The sequence below is a fragment of the Rousettus aegyptiacus genome, unplaced genomic scaffold (assembly GCF_014176215.1).
Source record: "Rousettus aegyptiacus isolate mRouAeg1 unplaced genomic scaffold, mRouAeg1.p scaffold_m13_p_13, whole genome shotgun sequence".
NCBI classification, from domain to species: Eukaryota; Metazoa; Chordata; class Mammalia; order Chiroptera; family Pteropodidae; genus Rousettus; species Rousettus aegyptiacus.
Genome location: NW_023416288.1, coordinates 45,652,756 through 45,673,580, shown reverse-complemented (window position 1 = coordinate 45,673,580; position 20,825 = coordinate 45,652,756). Strand labels below are relative to the sequence as shown.

Here is a 20,825-nt window from a genome sequence, read left to right as displayed (position 1 = left end):
CATCTGCAGGTCTGAGCTCACACCTGTGTCTCAGAGACTCACACTCATCTGCAGACCTGAGCTCACACCTGTGTCTCAGAGACTCACACTCATCTGCAGGTTGAGCTCACACCTGTGTCTCAGAGACTCACACTCATCTGCAGGTTGAGCTCACACCTGTGTCTCAGAGACTCACACTCATCTGCAGGTTGAGCTCACACCTGTGTCTCAGAGACTCACACTCATCTGCAGGTTGAGCTCACACCTGTGTCTCAGAGACTCACACTCATCTGCAGGTTGAGCTCACAGCTGTGTCTCAGAGACTCACACTCATCTGCAGACCTGAGCTCACACCTGTGTCTCAGAGACTCACACTCATCTGCAGGTTGAGCTCACACCTGTGTCTCAGAGACTCACACTCATCTGCAGGTTGAGCTCACACCTGTGTCTCAGAGACTCACACTCATCCGCAGACCAGAGCTCACACCTGTGTCTCAGAGACTCACACTCATCCGCAGACCAGAGCTCACACCTGTGTCTCAGAGACTCACACTCATCCGCAGACCAGAGCTCACACCTGTGTCTCAGAGGACTCTGTCACACAATCGCACTCTCAGGTCAACGCAGGCCCAGCCCTGGGTGCTGGCTCCGCATGACCCTGGGGTCCGTGGACAGTGGGTGCCAGGGGCGGGGGGCACCCCCTGGGCGCACGCACGAAGGCTTGGCGGGGACCCCGTGAGGACTTCGGGAGCATTTGCAGGCGGGCGACGCGCAGTGGCTCCCCCGGGGCCGGGCCGCTCGGTGGAGCGGGCGGCTGAGACGACCTGTGGCGTGCGTCCTGTGTGACACGCTGCTTTCAAACGGCACGGGCGCTGGCGTGTTTCCCAGCATCCCCGTGGGCACAGCACTGCCACGTGGGCCCCGGCCAGAGACCGAGCGGTCCCACTGGCGAGGCGGGCGGCGCGGCAGAGGGCGGAGCACGGGGGCCCGGGCAGCTCCGCATGGCTGTGACCAGTCGTGCGGGCCTGGCCTCCCCTTCCCGGCCGCGGCTCCGGCTGCAGTGGCTTCTCTGTCACTGAAGGTGGCGTTGTCCAGAGAGATGAGCTGCTGGTCAGCGGCACGGAGACCGGAACTTGCCGTTAGCTCACTGCACCTCCTGACGACACCCGCCAGCCCCCTACTGACTGTCTGATTTTAAAAGTTTTCCTTAAAATATCGATATTTTGAAATGCAGATTCTGATGGTTCGATTAGCACTTTTGCTGCTGCCCCGGCCTCGCCGTGACCGTTGTCGGCCTGTGCCCCGGCCCCGGCCCCTCCCGGCGGGCGAGCCCCCGTCCTCCACGCACGGCAAACAGCTCGGCTTCTTTCGAGAAATAGTGTTCCAGATCAGTTATTAATTTGAAAGTAATCTTTTATCTTTTCTCTCTCTCTTTTTTCTTTTCTTTCTTTCTTTTTTTTTTTTTAAATCATTTCCCCATTTTTCATTTGCAGGTCAAATTTCATTAGCTTCCCAACTGAGAAAGAAACGATGGGCTTAGGTTCTTTTTTTTCCGTGAGAACATAATTATAGAGCAACATTCACATTTGTTCTGGGGAAATTAATCTATTTTTAGCTGTAAATTGCATGCTTGAGATACGTCTAAAATGAGCAGACTGGAATGTGCCGCTCGCGGTCGGCCTCGCGGGGACGCGGGGACACGGCCGTGCCCAGGTGCCGCTCAGGTCCCTCGGCAGCGTGTCTCTCGCTGCTGGGAACGGCGGACGGGCGGGCTTCGGCACGGGCTCCGTGACGGCCGCTCACCTGTCTGTCTCTTTCAGGTGTGGTATAACCAGAAGGGCTTTCACTCCCTGCCGTCCTACTTAAATCACCTGAACAACCTGATGTTGTGGAGGCTCCTGCCCCCCGCCTCGGACTGGAGACGATACGGTAATGCCATTTTTCATGTGCTGTGACTCACAACTTTCAAAGGACAGCGTCCTTAAAACTGAGAGAAGCGGAGAAAGTTCCGGATAGGAACGTCGCGAGTGGTGAGATGGTTTCTACCGGGCAGCCGGCCCACGTCCCCTGCGGACAAAGTCGTGGGCCCTGTCTGTCCCCGTCTGTGTCATTAGATGTTTTTACCGTCTTGACATCATGACCTGATCTGTCTGAGGAAGGGAACGAGGTGACTCCTCTGCTGGCAACGCCCACGCAGAAGCGAGAACGGCTCTCTCCTTCAGGGCTCGGCCGTGTGGGGCAGAGTGGGGGACACCGCAGACCCGCGGTTTGGGCACGCGCCCCAGGGTGTTTCTTGCCGGGCCCCGAGCCCGTCCGTGACCGGTGCTGCTCGCGGGCTCTCTGCCCGTGCTTTTAATTTGGTAAATGACACGGGCTGGTTTCTGGAACCCGAGGCGCATCGATTGGCTTGGGGAGATGTTCTGTGATTCACTTAGGTGGGATGAGTTGTCATCTTTCGAATTCATTCTGATTCTTAAAATAAAAAAAAAGGAAAGAAAGAAAGCAGAGGCATAGCGGCAACAGCGCACGTCCGTCATCCTTCACGCACAGAGCGTGTCCGCCGAAGCGTCGACTCACGTAGAAGTAACTGCTAAACGGTGACCCCGGCTGTCACTTCGCCCCAACCTCAGCTTATTCTTCTACGTTTGTTCTCCCTTCCCGTTTTAAAAATAAGACATTTACTTGTGCTAGTGTAATTATTTTGGAATAATAATAGATAACACTGAAAAAAATTAAAAATGCGCATTACCCGAGGAAACTGCAGAGCACGGCGTCCTGCGGGGTGGGGGGTGGGGGGCGCAGCAGAGTGACAGCTACCGAGCGTCTGAAGTGCGTGAGGGGCCACATTCACGGTGACACCCATGGTCCCGTTTAGTCTTCCCGCCGGCTTCGGGAGGCGGGCGGGCGGGTGGAGCGAGCTGGGCGGACGGAGCGAGGGCGGCGCACGCAGTGCCCCAACTTGCAGCAGCCAACAGGACGGGGGTGGTGGTCGGTCTCAAGCCGACAGTGAGACGGCGTGCAGACGGTCGCCTGAAGCCACGGCGGGCTGGTGCCGGACTGGCTGGCGTGGGCTGGGCCGGGCCCGCCCCCCGTGACGTCGCGAGCGGCCTTCGGGATAAAACCCGTCGGAGGAGAAGTTCCTGACAGTTTCTCCATGTTGGCTGCCGGCACTCGCGGGGCGGTTCCGTTTCCGCCTGGATCACGTGGCCTGGGGCGGGCTTCTGCGTGTTGGCCCAGTCCCCATCAAATGAACCCCTCAGCCTTCCCGGGTCCGTGTTCCTCCCGTGAAGCGTGGATAGCGTGTTACTTGGGCCACGGGGACGCTCGAAGGATCGGACCATCGAATGCGTGCGCGTGCTGGCTCAGGGCCCGTCGCAGAATGCGCGTCCGGAGGCTGCCGGGTCTGTGTGACAGTGAGGACGGCTGAGGCCCGGCACAAGCGGGCCGGGTGGCCCGCTGGGGTCGCCACGCCTGGGCGCCGAGGGAGGCGCCGCGTGGGCACAGGGTCCGCGCAGCCTGGGCCGCGGGCCGTCGGGGACGGCGCAGGGGGCTCGCGGGCTCACCTTCCAATCTGCCTCTCACAGGAATAACGCTCTACAGCCACCCGTACGGAGGGGCCTTCCTGAACGAGGACAAGATGTGAGTCGCGGGGGCGGGGCGGGCGGGCAGCCCGCAGGCCGGCCCTGGCCCCTTGGGGGTGACCGCTCCCGCACGCCCGGGGCGGGGACGGCGTGTGCGGGGCGCGAGGACGAGCGTCCCGGAGACGGGAGGCGCGCCGGCCCTCGGTCTCGGCGTCGCTGCGCCACTGACGGGGGCGAGGCTCGCGTCCTCCGTCACACACCGACACCGTCCCCTTGCCCGCAGCCTGGAGAGCATCCGGCAGTGCGGCGTGGCCCTCTGCATCGTGCTGGGCTTCTCCATCCTGTCCGCCTCCATCGGCAGCTCTGCCGTGAGGGACAGGGTGACCGGGGCCAAGCGGCTGCAGCACATAAATGGCCTTGGCTACGGCACGTACTGGTTCACCAACTTCCTGTATGACATGGTAGGCTTGGGAGGGAGCTGCGTGGGTGTGCAGGTGTGCGCGCACGCGTGTACGCGCGTGTGTGTGAGTGCGTGTATGTGTGTGCGTGCATGTGTGTGTTCTGAGGCCGGCGTCCCTCCGTGCAAGTCCGGCCTCTGAGCTCGGTTTGGCCCTTCCCCGCCGCCCCCCAGCTCCTGCACTGCGTGTCCGTCGGCCTGAGCGTCGCGGTCATCGCCGCCTTCCAGCTGCCGGCCTTCACGTTCCGGGAGAACCTGGCGGCCACCGCCCTGCTGCTGCTGCTCTTCGGGTGCGTGCGGGGGTGGGGGGAGGGGGGGGCGGCACCCCTGGAAACGGCGTCCGCGCGAGCAGAAGCCCTGGGGCGGGGTGGGGCGGGGCGAGACTCCGAGCCGCTGGCTTAGTGATCCACACGGGGCGCTGCACGCACGAGGAGCAGGGGAGGGTGTCCTGTGGCCCGCGGCGGGTGCGGGCGGGGGCATGTGGCTCGGTGGTGGAGCGCGGGGGGGCGGCGCCTGCCGGTTGGGGCGCGCTCTGCACCCGTCTCACGCTCCGTTCCCCACGGGGCTCCTCAGCGTTTGGTTCTCACTGAGGAGCAGGTGTTCCTCCCGCGTTGCCCATGGCGATCGCAGGGCGGAGCAAGGCCCCGGCGCGCCTCTGGGAGGAGCCGGTGGGGCCGTCACCGTGGTCAACGGGGTGGGCTGCAGGTCCAGGCCCCGCGTGAGGTGACATAGCTCTCGAGCCTGCCCAGGGGTGCGGGGCCCCCAAAGCCCCAGAAAGTGATGCCCCACGCGAAGGAAAACGGCCGGGCGGGAAAAGCCCCACCGACAGCTCGGTGCATACGGGGAAGTCACGGGCAGATGAACATGCGTTTCTGACTTCCAGATACGCGACGCTTCCGTGGATGTATCTGACGTCCAGAATCTTCTCCAATCCGGACACGGCCTTCATCGCCTACGTCTCTCTGAACTTCATCTTCGGTCTCTGCACCATGCTGATGACCACCATGCCCCGGCTGCTGGCCATCCTCTCCAGGGCCCAGGTCAGCGGCTGCGGCCGGGCCTGTCCTGTTGCTTTTCCGACCGGAGCTGGGTGGCGGTGAGCCGGTCTCCGCGTCCGTAACGCCCGGGAGATGCCGGCGCGGTCACACGGACGTCCGGGCCTGGTGGCGGCTGGCGAGGGGCATGCGGGTCGTGGTGCTGTCGTGAGTCAGCCTCGCGGACAAGCCTGCTGCGCCCGCGTGTGGATGTGTGGGCGACTGGCCCCGGAGTCGCGGGGGTGGGGGTGGTCACTCTGGGGACCGGAGCTGTGGGGCAGGATCGGCGCAGTGCCGACCGCGGTCCCAGACCATCCGGTCCAGGCGGCTTTGCCAACGCTGCCTCCCGTGACCCCTGGGACTCAAGGCCATCCCGGGGGTGGACTGGCCGGTCTGTGTGGCCTTGTCGTCACTGCCTCCTCCCCGTGACCCCTGGGACTCTCCGGAGCGCTGGGACTCAGGACCGTCCCGGGGCGGGGGGCGGGGTGGGGGCCGGGGTGAGCACTGCCTCCCTCGGGGCCTCTGCAGCCGGCCCGGGGCGTCGCCGCATCCCCTTGCGGGCACCGTGCCCCCCAGGCGTCCCGGTCTGCCGAAGCCAGGCCTGCTGACCCGGGTCACCCGTCCTCTGCATCCCTCCCACCGACCTCTCCCCTGCCCGTGGGGCCAGCTCTGGCCGCTGCAGCTTTGCCTGACCTTGCTGCCCGCAGCCGCCCACACTCAGCGGGGACACGGCAGGGCCGCCTGCCCCGGGCCGGGCCTCCGCCCGCTCCCACGGGCCTGTCTGCTGGCTCAGCGTCCCTGCCCCGAGCGCGGCTCTGCTCGCCCCGGAGCAGACGCCGTCGTCCTCGTCACATCCGAAGCCGCTGTCGCTCACATGTTGTTTCCTTAACTGACAGTCCTGAGTCACCAGCGGCTGCAGCCGGCTCGCTCTGGCTCGTAACCAGTAACAGGGAGCCCTTCCCTGCGATGTCGCGGGCCCTGGGGTCGTGGCCTTCAGCCAAGCGGGGGCCGTGGGCCCCTCGAGGGCTGGGTGACGTCCGTTGGGGAGGGCGGTCGGTCAAGGCAGGAACCGAGGGAACGTTAGGCGGCGCCTCCAAGTCCACCCCGCGTCCGCGCGCAGGAGACTGCGGGCCGCGGCCGAGCGCCTGCTCCCGAGGCCCACACCGCACCGTCCAGGGCGCGGCTCCGACACGGCGCCCGTCTGCTCTCAGGGCACAAGCGGGCACTGCCTGCCCTGAGACGTAAGGGGACGGACGCGGAGCGCGCCCCAGACGTCCGCGCCGCGGCTGGGACGCCGTCGTGCTGTGGCGCTTCTGCTCCCGTACGGAGGCTGTCGCTGACGTCGCCGTCGGCCTTGAGCGCACGGGAGGAAGCCTGCCGCACGCGAGTCTGGGTCCCGCGCCGTCCCCACAGCCGGCGGCCCCGAGAGTTCTCCGGGAAGGGCCCTGGCAGGGAGGCCGCGGTCTCAGGCCCGCCAGGCCGGGTCAGCCCTGCGACGCCGCTCCCTCCTCGGGGCCCGGGCAGCGAGGGGCCCCAAGCCGGGGGCGCCCACTGGGCCGCGACGCATGTTCTAGCGATTTGAATCTCACTGCAAAATAAAACATCTCTACGAAGCGCCAGATGGTAGCGGCAGTAATTAAATTTACAGGGGCTGCTGAATTTTTAAAATGCACTCGATTTAAAACCCACGCTGTTCGAACACGCAGCCTGTCTCTCCTGGTCGCTTCGTTTTCTCCCCCACCGCCCCGCCCTCCTCTCTGTCCCGCACGCCCCTCGCCCCGGGGGCTCAGGACGACAAGCGCGTGCACCTGGCGCCCGCTGCGCGCCGACCGTCCGTCAGCCGGGGGCGTGGTGCGCTCGCGGGCGGCTCCTCGTGCGGCCCACTCGCCTGAAAGCCGCGTCGCCCTGTGGCTCTCGCGTGTGCCCTGCTCCGCGGCCCGGCCCCGGGCACAGCACTGCCGGCCTGGGGCCCACGGGGCAGGCCGGGCGTCCAAGGTCGCAGCCCGCGGCCGGGCAGAGGCCTCGCAGCAGGCTGCCGGCGGCCGGCTTCCCACCGGGTCCCCGCGCGGCAGACAGGAAGCCTGACGTCTCTTTTCACACGAAGGACACGAATCCTAGTACCAGGGCGCCACCTCGTGCCTTCGCCTCCACATGACCACCCCGATATCGTCAAGGGGGTGGGGGGGTTCCACATACGACTTCTTGGGCCCCACACATTCGGTCCATTGCATCCTGCCCCCCAGTCTCCCAAATTCACGTTCTTCTCCCCTGAGAAACACATTCGTTCCAACCCAACAGCCTCGAAAGTCCCAGCTCACTTCGGCGTTGACTCTGAAGTGCAGGGTGCCTTGCAGGCCTCCTCCAGCCAGCGCGGGGGCGACTCGGGGGGCGAGTCCCGCTGAGCTCCCCTGCAGCCGTGACCCTGTGCGCCCGCGAGCCCCGCGCTTCTGTGTGTGGGGGGGCGGGGCCAATGGGGGGCGTGGGCGACGCGCGGAGCCTCCCTGACGCCCCCCTCTGCCCCGCGCAGAACCTGCAGGCCATCTACGACGCCCTCCGGCGCGCCTTCGCCGTGTTCCCGCAGTTCTGCCTGGGCCAGGGCCTCATCGAGCTCTGCTACAACCAGATCACGCACGACCTGGGCCGCGGCCTCGGCGTGGACGCCTACGCCAGCCCCTTCGGGATGGGCTTCCTGGGCTGGCTCTTCGTGCTGCTGGCCGCCCAGGGCACCGTCCTGCTGCTGCTGAGGGTCCTCCTGCACTGGGACCTGGCGCACTGGGCAAGGTGAGCCCCGGCCGGGGCCGGACAGGCGGATGGCGGAGGACCGGGCGCCAGCCCGCGGGGCGCCTCCCTTTCGAATCGCTCGCGTCCCTGTCGCTTTGAGCGAAGCCCCCGAGGTGAGCAGACGCCGAACCCCGAAGCGACGCTGCGTGCCCTTCGCCATCGGCGCCGTGTCCTCTGTCACGTGACGGTGGCGCCGGCGGCAGCAGGGACGCGTGTGCCAGTGCAGCCTGCGACGTGCGAGTGTGTGTGAGGCACACACGCGTGCGCACACAGCCCGCTCTGCTGAGCGGGGTTTAGGGCGGCCCTGCGGCGAGTCCGCTCCTTCTAAGCCGACGAGGACGGGGTGTGCTGCTGGTGCGGGGGCCGCACGCCGTGCCCCCCCACACACACCCCCGAGGCCGGGATCCCCCGACCCGCTGCCGGGTGCGGGATCCTGCGTGGAGAAGATTCCGGTTAGGGCGCCAGGAGAAGCGACTACCAGTCCTGATGTGTTAGGCGGGCCCTGCTCGGCCTCATGTCGGGCACTTTCTCTACTGTCCAGTGGATTAAATGACCTATTTGCAAAAATGAACCGGACCATTTGATTCCGTCTAATAATTTTGGGGTCGATTCTGCTTCCACGAAGCACAAAGCCTGAGCTGAGTTCGTTTTCACAGTTGGAAGCGGCCCTCGTTTGGCGTCTGCCCACGCGCTGCCTGTCAGGAGCCCCCACGTCCAGGGAGCGAGGTCCGGGGAGGGGCGGGGACTCTGCTGGCCTGTGGTCAGCCCGGAGGCCCTGGGCGTGAGCAGAGCGGGGGCGGCGGGGTCTCCAGACCCCATGTCCTGTCTGCACCGACGTCCCACCCCTCTCTGGACTCTGCCGGTCCCATCCCTGGCGAGCGCTCACTCTGACGTTGCCTCCCCAGGGTTCGCGGGGCCGCCCCGGGCGCGGCCCCGTCGTGGAAGGACGCGGATGTGGAGAGAGAGCGCGCCCGGGTGCTGCGGGGCGGGGCCGGAGCCGATGTCCTGGTGCTGCGGGACCTGAGCAAACGCTACCGGGGCCTCCGCCGGGGCCGCGCGGCCGTGCGCGGCGTCAGCCTGGGCGTGGCGCGGGGCGAGGTAACGGGGCCCCGCCCGCACCCCCGCCCGCACCCCCACCCCCACCTGCGGCGAGGTAATGGGGTCCCCGCCTGCACCCCTGCCCGCACCCTGCCCGCACCCCCGCCTGCTGCCCCCGGCGAACCTGACACTGTGCTGAGAGCGGTTCCTGGCCGCCGGGTCGGAGCTGCCGCTGGTCCGCTCCCCGGGGGACGCTTTGCTGTTGGGGGGACCCGGGGTAGGGGCGGGGGGGGGGGCGGGGGACGGGGTTCGCGGGACCGAGGCTCTCTGGCTATTGTGTCGGCCCGGGGACGACTTTTCGTCGCGCGCCGACCCTCCGTGAATCCCGCGCACCGGGAAGCCGCTCCTGACTTGCTGGACATCAGTGGGCGCCGAGCGGCCGCCGCAGCCCGTCGGGCAAGCGCGGGGGGGGGGGGGGGCCCCGAGCGGCGCGCGCGCCTCTGTCCCCATGGATGGGCGTTCCCGCCGCGGAAGTCGCTGGGTCCGCACCGACGAAGCCGTGGGGGACCGGCCCGGGCGCGGCGCTCCGCGTGCGCGTGCGGGGACGAGCGTGGCGGGGCCCGCCATGCCGGGGGTAAGGGGGTCCACCGGATGACCCCAGCTGTCTGCAGGCGTCACAGACGGACGCCGCCGCCAGCCGCCCGCGGGCTCACACCGCCCCCTCTCCCCGCACAGTGCTTCGGGCTGCTGGGGGCCAACGGCGCCGGGAAGAGCACCACGTTCAAGATGCTGAGCGGGGACGTCGCCCCGACCTCGGGACACGCCGCCGTCCGCACGCGCTCGGGGTAACGTCCGCGCTCCGTCGCTTTGCCGCCGCGGAGGCCACGGCCGAGCCTGCGCAGCCCCGCGCTCCCCGGGCCCGCGCACCGACGCCCGGGGGCTTCTCTGCCTCTCCGGGGCCGGCGGGGCCTCCGAGTGCGACCTGCAGGCTCGGGCCTCGGGCCAGGGCGGAGTCAGCGCCAGGACAGGGCGGAGTCAGGGCCTGTCGGGCGTCTGTCCGCTCGCCCCCTGTGGGGCACGCGGTCCTTCTCGCCTCCCCGTCCTCACAGCTCCCGGGGCCCCAGCTACACGTGGCCAGTCTGTTCGGCCGCCAGAGCCTCGCGGGCAGCGGGCAGTTTCCCAGCCCTGCGTTTGATCACACGTCTGCCCACTCGCAGCCACAGAGTCATTTTTAAGTAGAGTTGGAAATAAATTGCTTGAGATTTTTAGATATAGGTTCAAATATAGTAACTGAAATAGTTGAAATATCCCAGTCACCCAGTGACCGGCGCATTCTTTGCACCGACAAGCGCTCGCTGGCCGTCTGTCCGTTCCCCCTGTGGAGTTGGGCTCTTTGGGGCCCCTGTTTTGATTTTTCCCGCAGTCACGGGAGTGGGAAGGTCTTTTGTTTGGTTTGTTTGTTTGGCTGTTGTTTGTTCGTTTTCCCCCCATAACGTCTCTATTTGCTAGTACATATGGACAAAATAAGCGGAATTCAAAAGGCAACAAAAATGTAGGGTTTATTTTCTCATCACTAAAAGGCTGGTTCTCTCCTTTATAATCTCGTTTCATCATTTCTAAAATAATTGGAAAATGAAATTCAGATAGCTGATTTCGAAAGCAAGACTGAATTTGCATCTGCACCAGTCTGAGTCTCATACGATGCTATGGTACCTGTGTAATTAGCTTAATTATGACTAAATCACACTTGCATTAATTATATTTTTGACCTTGATTATTTATGTTAATTGTGCATTGGTATTCCAGGAATTAGATGAGTAATTAGAACACAATGGAATTTTTAACCACTTTGAGAGCCCATAGGAACCTTCCCGCCCACGAAGCTCCTAGCATTCTACTGAGTTGAAACTCACCGATCCTCACCACCTTAAAGTTTCTTCCCTCTGAGGTTGCGCAGTGGGAAGACTGCTCTTTTCTTGTGTAATTTATTTTTATGAATGCACATTGTCAAACTGAGAATAAGTTACATCTGAAGACTTCATTCAGAAACTGGCCATTACAGCTTAGTTCAAAGTCACAAGTTCCTGCTTTAGCGCCAGAGGCTGCAAACCGAGCGACTGCGGGCCACGAGTCGTCCATGTGGCCCACCGTGGGTGACCCCGACTGACCACCCCTCGGTGGAACTCGGGCCTCCCAGCCAGTCACGGTGCCCGTGCCGCATGCTGCCCTGCCATTGGCGTCCAGGTTGACAGCTTGGGTCTTGAGAGCATCCGACTTTGCAGCCCCCTGGACGAAACAAATGCTGAGGGCCGTGGGCACTTTTGTGACTGGCTCACCAAGAGCCCTGGGGGCTTAGCATTCTTGATCTTCTCTAATAACTGCGACGGGCTTGGAAGCAGGGTATTGCCTGACTTTAGCTGATAAAGGGTCTGAGGTTCAGGGTATACGTGTCGTACCAGGAGCGAGAATTCCAGAAAGGAGCAGAGGCTTTGAGTCTAAGTTTCAGCCTCCAAATCTCAGGCTCTCGACCTCCCCTGAATTCTCTGAGAGAAACATAGGACACGAAGAAACGACAGTCTATAGCGTCGCAGCAGAAGGGCTCAGCGAGACGTTATTTTTTCAAAACCAGAGCACGCATATATTTTGCAGTAGATGCTATTGGATTTATCTTTTCTTTAAAAATCAAATACTCGGAAACGGGCTGTAAAAAAACACCATTTGTAGGACACACTGACCACAAACTTTCAGTGAAGATGACAGTTACGGTCAAGCAGATGAAAACGAAAGCACGGGCAGGCTGTGAGGGGAACGCGTGTCCGAAGTCAGACCGAGCGTCAGCAGGACAGCCTCTCCCGGGGGAGGGCCTCGCGGTCAGGGGCGTGGGGTGTGCGACACGGAACACGAGAGCGTGCGGAGCCCGCGGGGTCGGCACGCCGGAGGGACCGCGGGCACGCGTCTGAGTGCAGAGGGCTCCGCGCTTTCCGTGCCCGATGACTAGGGCGGCGTGACGCGCGTGCGCAGCGTCCTCGACGCAGGAGCGACCCCGGGGCCCTGACGCGAGCACGCGGTGTCCGGGAGCGGACCGCGGCGCAAGGGACGCCCACTAGAACAGGAAACGGGGGGCAGCACTGTTAACGTTCCTGTTACTGTTCTCGAATTTGAGCCCCGCGAGAGCGTTCAGAAAGGACGCGAGTGTTCACACTCGCCGACGTGCCCTTAACTGCGACACACTTAAAGCGCCGGTGGAAATCCACGCAGACGCGGTTCCGCGTCCGGCTCCCGGGCCCTCGCGCTCGCGGGCGCCGGCTAAGCGGCCGTCGCGGACGGGCCGCCGCGACCTGCGCGTGGCCGGAGCGCGGGGTGGCGACGCTGTCCCGGGGGCCGGACGCGGCACCGTGCAGCTGCTGCTCTCCGCAGGGACGTCGTGGCTCTGTCGGCCGCGGGCTCGGCAGGCGTTCGGGTCGGCTACTGTCCGCAGCAGGACGCCCTGGACCAGCTGCTGACCGGCCGGGAGCACCTCCGATTCTACTGCAGCCTGCGCGGGGTCCCGGAGCCGCGCATCCCGCAGGTGAGGCCCCGAGAGCTCGGCCGGCCAGAGCCCCCCGGTCCCGACGCGGCGCCGCCGCCCCGAGGAGGACCCAGCGCCCCGCGGGCGCAGCGGGAGGTGCGGGCGGGATGGTTCCGCTGCGGGAACGCGGGGTGTGTTCCCCCTCGTTTACGCCACACACTCAGCACCGGTCGGGGTCACGCGGCACCCCGTTCGCCCCTTCGCGTCCTGTCTCCTCGTCTCCGTGGTCCGTCACTGTGTGCTCAGGGACGAAGGTCATCGAATGCCCGGGACATGAGCAGGGTACCACGGGGTGCGGGCTCGGTGGCCGGCGGGCGGGGCCTGCTGCGTCGCCCCGCGGGCGCAGAAGCCAGCCCAGCGGCAGGCGCCCCGTGCCCGTCTGTGAGAGGAGGGGGCGCAGCGTGGGAAAGCCGGGGCGGGGGGGGGGGGGGGGGGGGGGGGACGGCAGGCCGCGGCTCCTGTCGCGAGCTCTAACTGGGAGGCTTCAGTCTCATCCTCACGTTTTTAGAAGTTCTCATCGTTTCCTCATTTTCATTGTTACTGTTATTATTCCAACTTTTATTCATGCATCTGTTTTATATACGTGCATCGTTTAAAGCTACGTTTTGTTTAGCTATTTAGGACATTCAATTATTAGCACATTTTCTTAGAGTTTTTCCTTCTCCGAAGTTTGAGTTAAGACACGACTTTGACTAGTTTGGTCACATGACACTATCTGAGAAGCAAATCCACGTTGACGCCGCGTGGCCTCGAGTTAGACAAATGGTCCGTAGAACTTCCAACCTGTGCAGAGGCGGGAGGAGACAGACTGTTCCGGAAGCAGCCGCCAGCACAGGGCCGGGGCTGGGGCAGATGGGGCGGCAAGGGCGGGCAGGCTGCGCGGACATGGGCCCCGGGGACACCGCTTCTGTTGGGGGAGGGGCAGCGCGCCCCCTGGGGTGCAGGGGGTGGTGCTGAGGGGGCTGCGGATGGGCCGGGTGCTGGGGGGTGTCGCCCGTCAGTCACTCCGGCGTCGCAGGCACAGAAAACCCAGCTGGGCCCGTGGCGCCCCCATAGGCTCACCCCCGTCGTCCCCATCCCCTGTCCCCAAGGGGCTGTGCGGGGGGGCCTTGAGCGGCCGGAGGAAGGAGTGGGATTCTGGGGGCCTCGGCGGCGAGGGATGCAGCTGCAGAGGGCCCCTCTCTTCCAGGTTGCTAGGGACCTGGTGAGGCGCCTACACCTGGAAGCCCACGTGGACAAGCCCGTGGCCACCTACAGCGGGGGGACGAAGCGGAAGCTGTCCACGGCCCTCGCCCTGCTGGGCGAGCCCGACCTCCTCCTGCTGGTGAGTGGCGGCGGTGACGCTGGGGGCAGCCGTCCCCTCCCCTTGGGCGGGGCCCGGAGTCACAGGGCGGGCTCTGAGGGGACGCGTCCCACGCGCAGTCCCGAGCCTCACCGCAGCCTTCATCGTTAAACGGAAAACTCGTTTATCAGTGGCCACTTCTATGTATCGAGCTGAAGATTCGGTGAAATTTTAACACAAACACAGCGTTTAAAAACACCAGAGTTCAGAAAAATGAAGACCAGCGTGTGTCTGTCCCGCAGCACGTCACTTTCAAGCCCCCGCTCCGGCCTCTGACAGTGAGCACGGCCCCGCCCGGCCCCGCACGGCCCCGTCGCACACAGCCGTCGCGGTGGGGGCGGGGCAGCCGGGCTCTGGGCTGTGACCGCCGCTCCCGGCACCGGCCTCCCACGCCATGCGCGTGGTCCCCTCGTCCATCCACGGGGCGCTACGTGGGTCCCCAAGAGAACCCGCGAGTGGCTGCAATGAGCATCGGTGCCGGGGCGAACGCCTCGAGACCCGCGCCGGGGCCCTTGGGTGCCCCCAGGGAGGGGCGCGCGGCCGTCGCGGTGACGGTGACGTGGGCCAGGTGCGTGTGGGAGGACGCGGTGGCCCTCGCGCACGGAGCCTCCGCGTCTCCTCGCCGGGCTGCGGAAGCGCCAGGCGTTCCTCCTGCTTGGAGCCACGTTTCGCTCGGTTCCCGTCTCCTCCTTCCGCGGGGAGGACGAGACCCCAGGCTCTCACGAGACGCGCGTCCGGAGCTCCCGACTGCGAAGGGCACGGGAATGCGTCGCTCGGTCCAGGGGCGTCTCTCGGAAGTGGCTCCGACGCGCAGCGCTGCAGCCTCGACTGAGGGAGAAAGCGTCAAGCCCCGGAAATTGCACGTTATTCGCTGTTGCCAAACAAACGGAGCGTTTCTCTGCGGCCGGAGTCTCTGCAGGGCCGGCGGTTCTGTGGGTTCGCGGAGGCCGAGGAGGCTGCAAGCCGCGGGGCGCGGGCTGCCCGCCGGGCCCCACCGCTCACGCAGGGCGTCGCCTCGGTGGGCGCCCCTGACGCCTGCGCCCTCTTTCCTGCAGGACGAGCCCAGCTCGGGGATGGACCCCTGCTCCAAGCGGCTCCTGTGGCAGGCGATTCGGGAGGAGGCGCGGAGGGGCTGCGCCGTGGTGCTGACCACGCACAGGTGAGCCCGGCCCGCCACCCACGCCGTCCTTCACCCCAGGGCGCGGCCCGGGGCGAGATTCATCACAACGCCAGGCGGAGAGAGAGAGCGGCCCACAGCACCGAGGCCGCCCGGCTCGCAGGTGGCGGGGCTGGCGTCCGCCCGGGCTGGCATCTGTCTGGGCTGGCGTCCGTCCGGAGGGGGCGTCTGCCGTGGACCGCGGCCTCACCCAGCCCCCGCCAGGCCCTCCGCAGCCACCTCTCAGCTCCTGGCGAGTGAAAACTCAGCAAGTGTCTGGGTTTGGCGTCGCATTTTTGTCCCCACGCAATCAGTCTCGCAATTAGATTTTGGGGCAGTCTCGGGGGCAGCAGATCCCGTCCTGGGGAGGGGGCCGCATGCTGCGGCTCGTGCGAAATCCCCAGGTACAGCGGCGATCGGACTTTGGCGGTTAGACGCGTTCTCGTCCTGTGTGTGAGGAGAACACGCTATGAGTTAAGTGTCACAACGGGGGGAGCTCGAGATTTTACCTTCCTTGCAAGACATTGAATTCGATGGCCAGGTTCACGGGTGCCGACTCCCGGGGCAGCGATGAGGTCCTCACCGCCACCGCCGCAGCAGTGGCCAGAGTGCCCGCACGGCCGCCTAGGCCCCGGGGCCCCGTTCTCACAGGCGTGACGCGGGCAGGCCCGGGCGACGGTGCACACACGGGCGAGCGGCACCAGCCCCAGGGCACCCAGCGCCTCGTAGCGGCTAAGACGCCAGCTCCATGTGCACGGCATGGTGGCCGCAGCCTCCAGGCTGTGGGAGACGGCCGGGCACCATGGCCCGGGCTCCCGGCGAGACACGGGAGAGCACGCGCGACCCCCAGGGGGCTCGAGAGGGACCGACCGCGTGCCAGGCGCACTGTCCAGCCCCGTGGTAGGAGTCACGTGCGGAGCTGGCCTGTCATTCCTCGTGGGAGGCCCCGATGACCGCGGCGGGGTCGGTCTGTGTGGCAGCCGCATGGGGCCGAGGCCGCGGCGTGGTGCCCGCAGCGGCTCCTCCACGGGCCCACGGGCCCCCGCGGCGCCAGCCCGCAGCAGCCAGGCGAGGCGCGGGCCCGGCCCCCGCAGTCTCCGCTCCGCTCCGCGTCTGACTCTCACTCGTCCTCCGGCGGGTCGCCCGCCGCCCCTGAACTTTCACTGCCAGGTCGGGCGCAGTCTGTGATGTAGCACAGAGGCCACGCGGCGTCCCCGCTCTGCCCTGCGACTCTGTGGCTTCCTTTAGCCAGGCGTCCCCGCGGTCCCGTTTAGGACGTTTCCATCACGTTCCCCGCGAGCCTCCTCCTGCCTCAGTCACCCCCGTCGGAGCGCGGACTCTGTCTCCGTGACTTTGCCTTTCCCAGGCCTCCGCGTAAGTGCCGTCGCGCGACGCGCAGTCTTCTGCCCCTGCCTGCTCTCGGCGGGGATGGGTCCGAGGACCACAGTGTCGTGCCCTACCTGGCAGCGTGCTTGTTTTCACCGGGGACAGGACTCGACCAACGGTGCAGCCAGGGCACCCGTCCCTCGTTCGAGTGCCCGGCGCCGGGCCTCGGCTATCTCTAGTGGCAGGCTGGCACAGACGTCCCGGGGACGAGGGTGGAGATGTGCATGCGTGTGCGCGTGTGTTTGTGCGTGCGCGTGTGCACGTGTTTGTGCGTGTGTGTTTGTGCGTGTGTGTGCGTGTGTGTGCGTGCATGTGTGCACGCGTGCGCGTGTTTGTGTGTGTGTGCGTGCGCACACGCGCGGTTTCCCTGGCGTGGACCCTTGGGGAACCCATTGCCGGCATGTATGGCGAGTTGGTGTCCACCACTCAAACTGCAGCGCTGTCCCCAAAGTGGCTTCATCCTTTTCGGGTCCCGGGGACGGCGGGGCGGTTTCCGGCTTCTCCGCGCCCCGGCCGACGCCGCCTCTGGTTACAGCCGTCCTGGTGAAGTGTGGTTTTGATTCACGTTTTCCCGATGCCTGCGTCACCTCCGTGTGTCACCTGCGTGGCTTCTTGTGAGACGTCGGCCGTCGGTGATTCCGATGCTCCGTGTACGTAGCAAGTCGCCTTCGCGTTCCTGCTCTCGGGAGTTCTCTGGTTCGGACGCGTGTTGGTGCAGACCCCCGTTTACCTGTCCTGCCTGGGGTTCACTGTGCTGCTTCAGGGCGAAGATCGATGTTTTTCAATAAACGTGGGGACATTGGTCCATAACTTATTCAAATATTTGCTTGTATGTTTGTATGTTAGAATCTCTTTTCTTTTTCATCTTTTTTTTTTTTTTTTAAGAAATGCTGGTACTACCCTAAACCAAATGAACTTCTGGGTCTTTCTATCTCTCCTTTCCTCTTGATAACATCAGTGTGTGTGTGTGTGTGTGTGTGTGTGTGTGTGTGTGGTGGAACCCCTGAGGATTTCTGTTTGTTTCTTTTCAATCTTGTTTTTCTCTCGTTTCAGATTCTATCCTCTTTATTGACCTGTCTTCAAGTTCATTGATTCTTTCTTCTGCCATCTCAAAGCTACCGTTGACCCCTGGAGTGAATTTTTTCATTTCATTTATTATACTATTCAACTCAAAGAGTTTTACTTGCTTCTTAAAAAAAATTTTGCATCTCCTTCAGACTATCGATTATTATTGTCAGACTTTTCTTTAATTCTTTAACATTGTTTTCTTTAGTTCCTTGAACATATTTATAGCATCTTCACTGAAGATTTTTCCTTCCGACTACACCATCTACGGGTACTTGGAAAGAGTTTGGCTGCTTTTCCCCAAGCGTACATTACACTTCTGATTTTTGTTTTGTTTTGGTTTTTGGCATATCTTAACTTTTTTGAAAACTGGATATTTTAGATAATAAATCATAGTGCATCTGGGTTCTGGTTTTCCCTCGCTCTCAAGGCACTTTCTGTTTCTAGTGTGCTGGTTCATCGTGCATGCCTGTGTGCGTGCATGTGTGTGCGTGTGTGCGCGCACGTGTGTGTGTGGAGTCTCTTCCCTGGGCGTGGAGCTGTGGCCCCCTCCCTGCAGGAGCAGCTGCTGGTGCCTCTGATCAGGTCCTTTTCCACATTTGGTTGTTGTTAAGCCCGGCTCCCTGGGAGCCCCGCTGCTGTAACCCGTGCGCGTCAGCGGGGGGCGCTGCACAGAGGCGGGGTGGTCCCCGCTCCCCAGCACGACCTGCCCTCTGCTGGTGCATCTGTGTGGGGCAGGGAAGAACGTCCCAAGTTCAGGCCAGTTCCGGGTTGTCCTGGCCGTGCCTTCTCTCGGGTCTGCTGGGCTGAGACGGGCCTGGGGCGTGCCCTGGACTGGCAGAGAGTGGCGCGGGCCCCTCCAGCCTGTGGCACGTGCAGCGGCCTCAGCAGGCTCGCCGTGTGGGCGGCCGCTCGGCATCTCTGGGGCTGGCGCTGGTGGCCCTGCCTGTCCGCTCGGCTTGAAGAGTCACGGCAGGGCTGCGGGCGTGGACATGGCCTCTGGGGCCAAGTGGCGCCGGCCCCTTCAGCCGTGGCAGAGCCGCTGCTGACCTCTGACCCGCCCGAGCTGTGTGCGGCGGAGGGCGCGGGGGGCGGGGAAAGCGGGGGGGGGGGGGGGGGGGGGGACACCATGACGCCCCACTCACTCGCTGGGAGGAAAGACGACCCGCCCCCCAGGCTGGGGCAGGGGAGCGCTGCCTCCGCCGTCGGGGACCCCGCCACCACTGTGTCACCTGGCCGACGCCCGTCCCAGGCGGCTGACCCCCAGGGGATGCGGGCGCAGTGCCGGGGACAGTCAGAGGCCACTTGCACCGCGGCCGGAGGCCGGGCCTCCGCTGTGGCCCTGCGCGCACGCTCATCAGAACCCCGGCCTCCCTTCAGACGGGGACCTGGGGGCTCGGGGACTTGGGGACTCGGGGACCCGCGTGTCTGACAGCGACGCAGCTAGATCTGCCACGTGTCACGGCGGCCTAAGGCCACGTCGCTGCCTCCCAGTCTGCCCACCCGGGTGGCGATTATAGCCGCAGTTAGCCGCGCCCCCGCATTCTGCCGCGCTGGTCAGTGTCGGCCCTGCACCCCTAAAATGACATGAGGCTGCCGGGCCGGGAGCTGCTCAGGCGTCTGCCCGGGGAGCAGGAGGCGGGCCAGGCCGGTGCTCGCGTGCGTCCCAGCTGCGCGCTGAGCCGCCGTCGCCAGCGCCCGTGTCGCGGGGTCCCAGCAGGTCCCCCGCGCCCCAGCGCGGTTCCCGGCGGCGGGCGGGGCCGGGGCCCAGGTCCGCACACCCGTCGCCTTCTCCTCAGACGCGCCGGGCGTGGGCGCCGCATGCGCTTCTGCGGCCGTCGTGCATTGGGCCTGCACTTGCGAGGCCCGCTTCGTTCTGAGAGGCCGGGGCTCCCCGCGCTGCCCCCCCGCCCCATCCGGATCCTCAGCGTGCTGACCCGGCCTCGCGCTCCCGCCGCACGGCGAACACCGGCGCTTCCCCGGGCGAGGCTCCGCCTCTCGCGCTCTGTTCCGCGCCCCTCTCCCGCTCGCTAAACCATTTTAAAGGGAGACTTCATAGTTACTTTAATTTTTCTTCATTGAGAGATAAAATGTTGATTGGCATTATACTACATCTTTATTATAATTTATATTGTGTTTTTATTTAATTATAACAAAATTAAAAATTATAAACCTATTATATATTTGACATCAAAATTATATTGTTATATTATAAACTGAATTATAACTGAAATTACAATGTTATATTATACTGTATTAAAATAACTTGTATTTATATTTCATATGTGATAAATATATTTTACATAATTCACTTTATTACATTTATGCTTATATTATTTTTTACACTTACACTTACATGTGCTATTTTTTATATTATAATTTTTATGTTATAATAATCTTTATGTTTTATATTATAGTAATCTTCATACGATAATAATTTCCCAGTTTTAAAATACCCATTCTTTTCATTTTTTGACGTATCTTTCCATTGACTCACGATTTCATCGAAGTCCATTATTAAATCTTGTTCCTTTGCTCAGTTCGGTAAGGCCGTCCTTGCCCGCCTCGCATTTCAGTGCTGCTGACGGTGTTTCCTGTGCGTTCGCGGCCGTCCTGGCCGGGGCGGGGACGAGCCGGGGCGCCCACTGCGACCGGCCCTGCGTGGGGCATCTGCGCGCGCCCCGCAGGTCTCACGGGCGTCCGTGCGGGTGGCCGGCCGGCTCGCGCGGGCCTGCGCGGCGGGGTTCAGGCCCCGCCCCGGGCGTGCCCCCCACGCTCACATGCCCCGCCCCCTCCCCCCCAGCATGGAGGAGTGCGAGGCCGTGTGCACGAGACTCGCCATCATGGTGGACGGCGGCTTCCGGTGCCTGGGGTCCCCGCAGCACGTTAAGAGCAGGTACGTGGCATGTGTCTCTTCGCGTGCGTTTCCCGTGGGTCGCAGCACGTGTCGGAGGCGGCGCGGCCCGCCTGTCACAGGAAAGGAGGCGAGGGCCCCGAGCGGGGCGCGGGGGGCCGGGAGCCCCACGACGGTGCGTGTGGACACCGCACCCCGCCTGGCCCGGCGTGGCCCGCGGGGACGCGGCCGGACGCCCCTGCGCACACAGTCGGGGTGCAGACGGGCGGCGTGCGTCTCGGGCAGTCGGAGCCGCTGCCCACGGGCAGAGCTGCGGGCGCCCCCCCTCCCCCGCCCCCCGGGAACGTTTCTCCGGACTCCTTTTGTAAGACCTGTGTGATTCGGGTTCTCTAGAGTAAAGCCGGACGCGGCTTGTTCTCACGAGACCCCATTTCGGAAGGCGTTCAACGTGCCGGGGTGTCCGTGCTCAGAGGGGCAGGTCATCGCCGCGGGGCTCGGCGCGAGCTGTGCGGGGCTCGGCGGCCGACCGCGCCGCAGGGCTGCCCTTCCCGCCCACGGCGACGGCGGCCCCCGTGGGCGCGCGC

At 64.2% G+C, this 20,825-nt stretch overlaps 1 protein-coding gene across 1 annotated transcript in view; it reads left to right on the top strand.

Moving 5' to 3' along the window:
* The window catches only part of ABCA13 (ATP binding cassette subfamily A member 13), a 93,138-nt gene that overhangs the window by 69,034 nt on the left and 3,279 nt on the right, over positions 1-20,825 (top strand). Inside the window, exons 41-52 of the mRNA XM_036230216.1 lie at positions 1,800-1,908; positions 3,564-3,618; positions 3,844-4,021; positions 4,192-4,307; positions 4,901-5,057; positions 7,579-7,832; positions 8,738-8,930; positions 9,606-9,715; positions 12,288-12,438; positions 13,628-13,762; positions 14,836-14,939; positions 20,191-20,283. Coding sequence (XP_036086109.1) covers positions 1,800-1,908; positions 3,564-3,618; positions 3,844-4,021; positions 4,192-4,307; positions 4,901-5,057; positions 7,579-7,832; positions 8,738-8,930; positions 9,606-9,715; positions 12,288-12,438; positions 13,628-13,762; positions 14,836-14,939; positions 20,191-20,283 — 1,655 coding nt within the window. The remainder of the gene's footprint in view (positions 1-1,799; positions 1,909-3,563; positions 3,619-3,843; positions 4,022-4,191; positions 4,308-4,900; positions 5,058-7,578; positions 7,833-8,737; positions 8,931-9,605; positions 9,716-12,287; positions 12,439-13,627; positions 13,763-14,835; positions 14,940-20,190; positions 20,284-20,825) is intronic.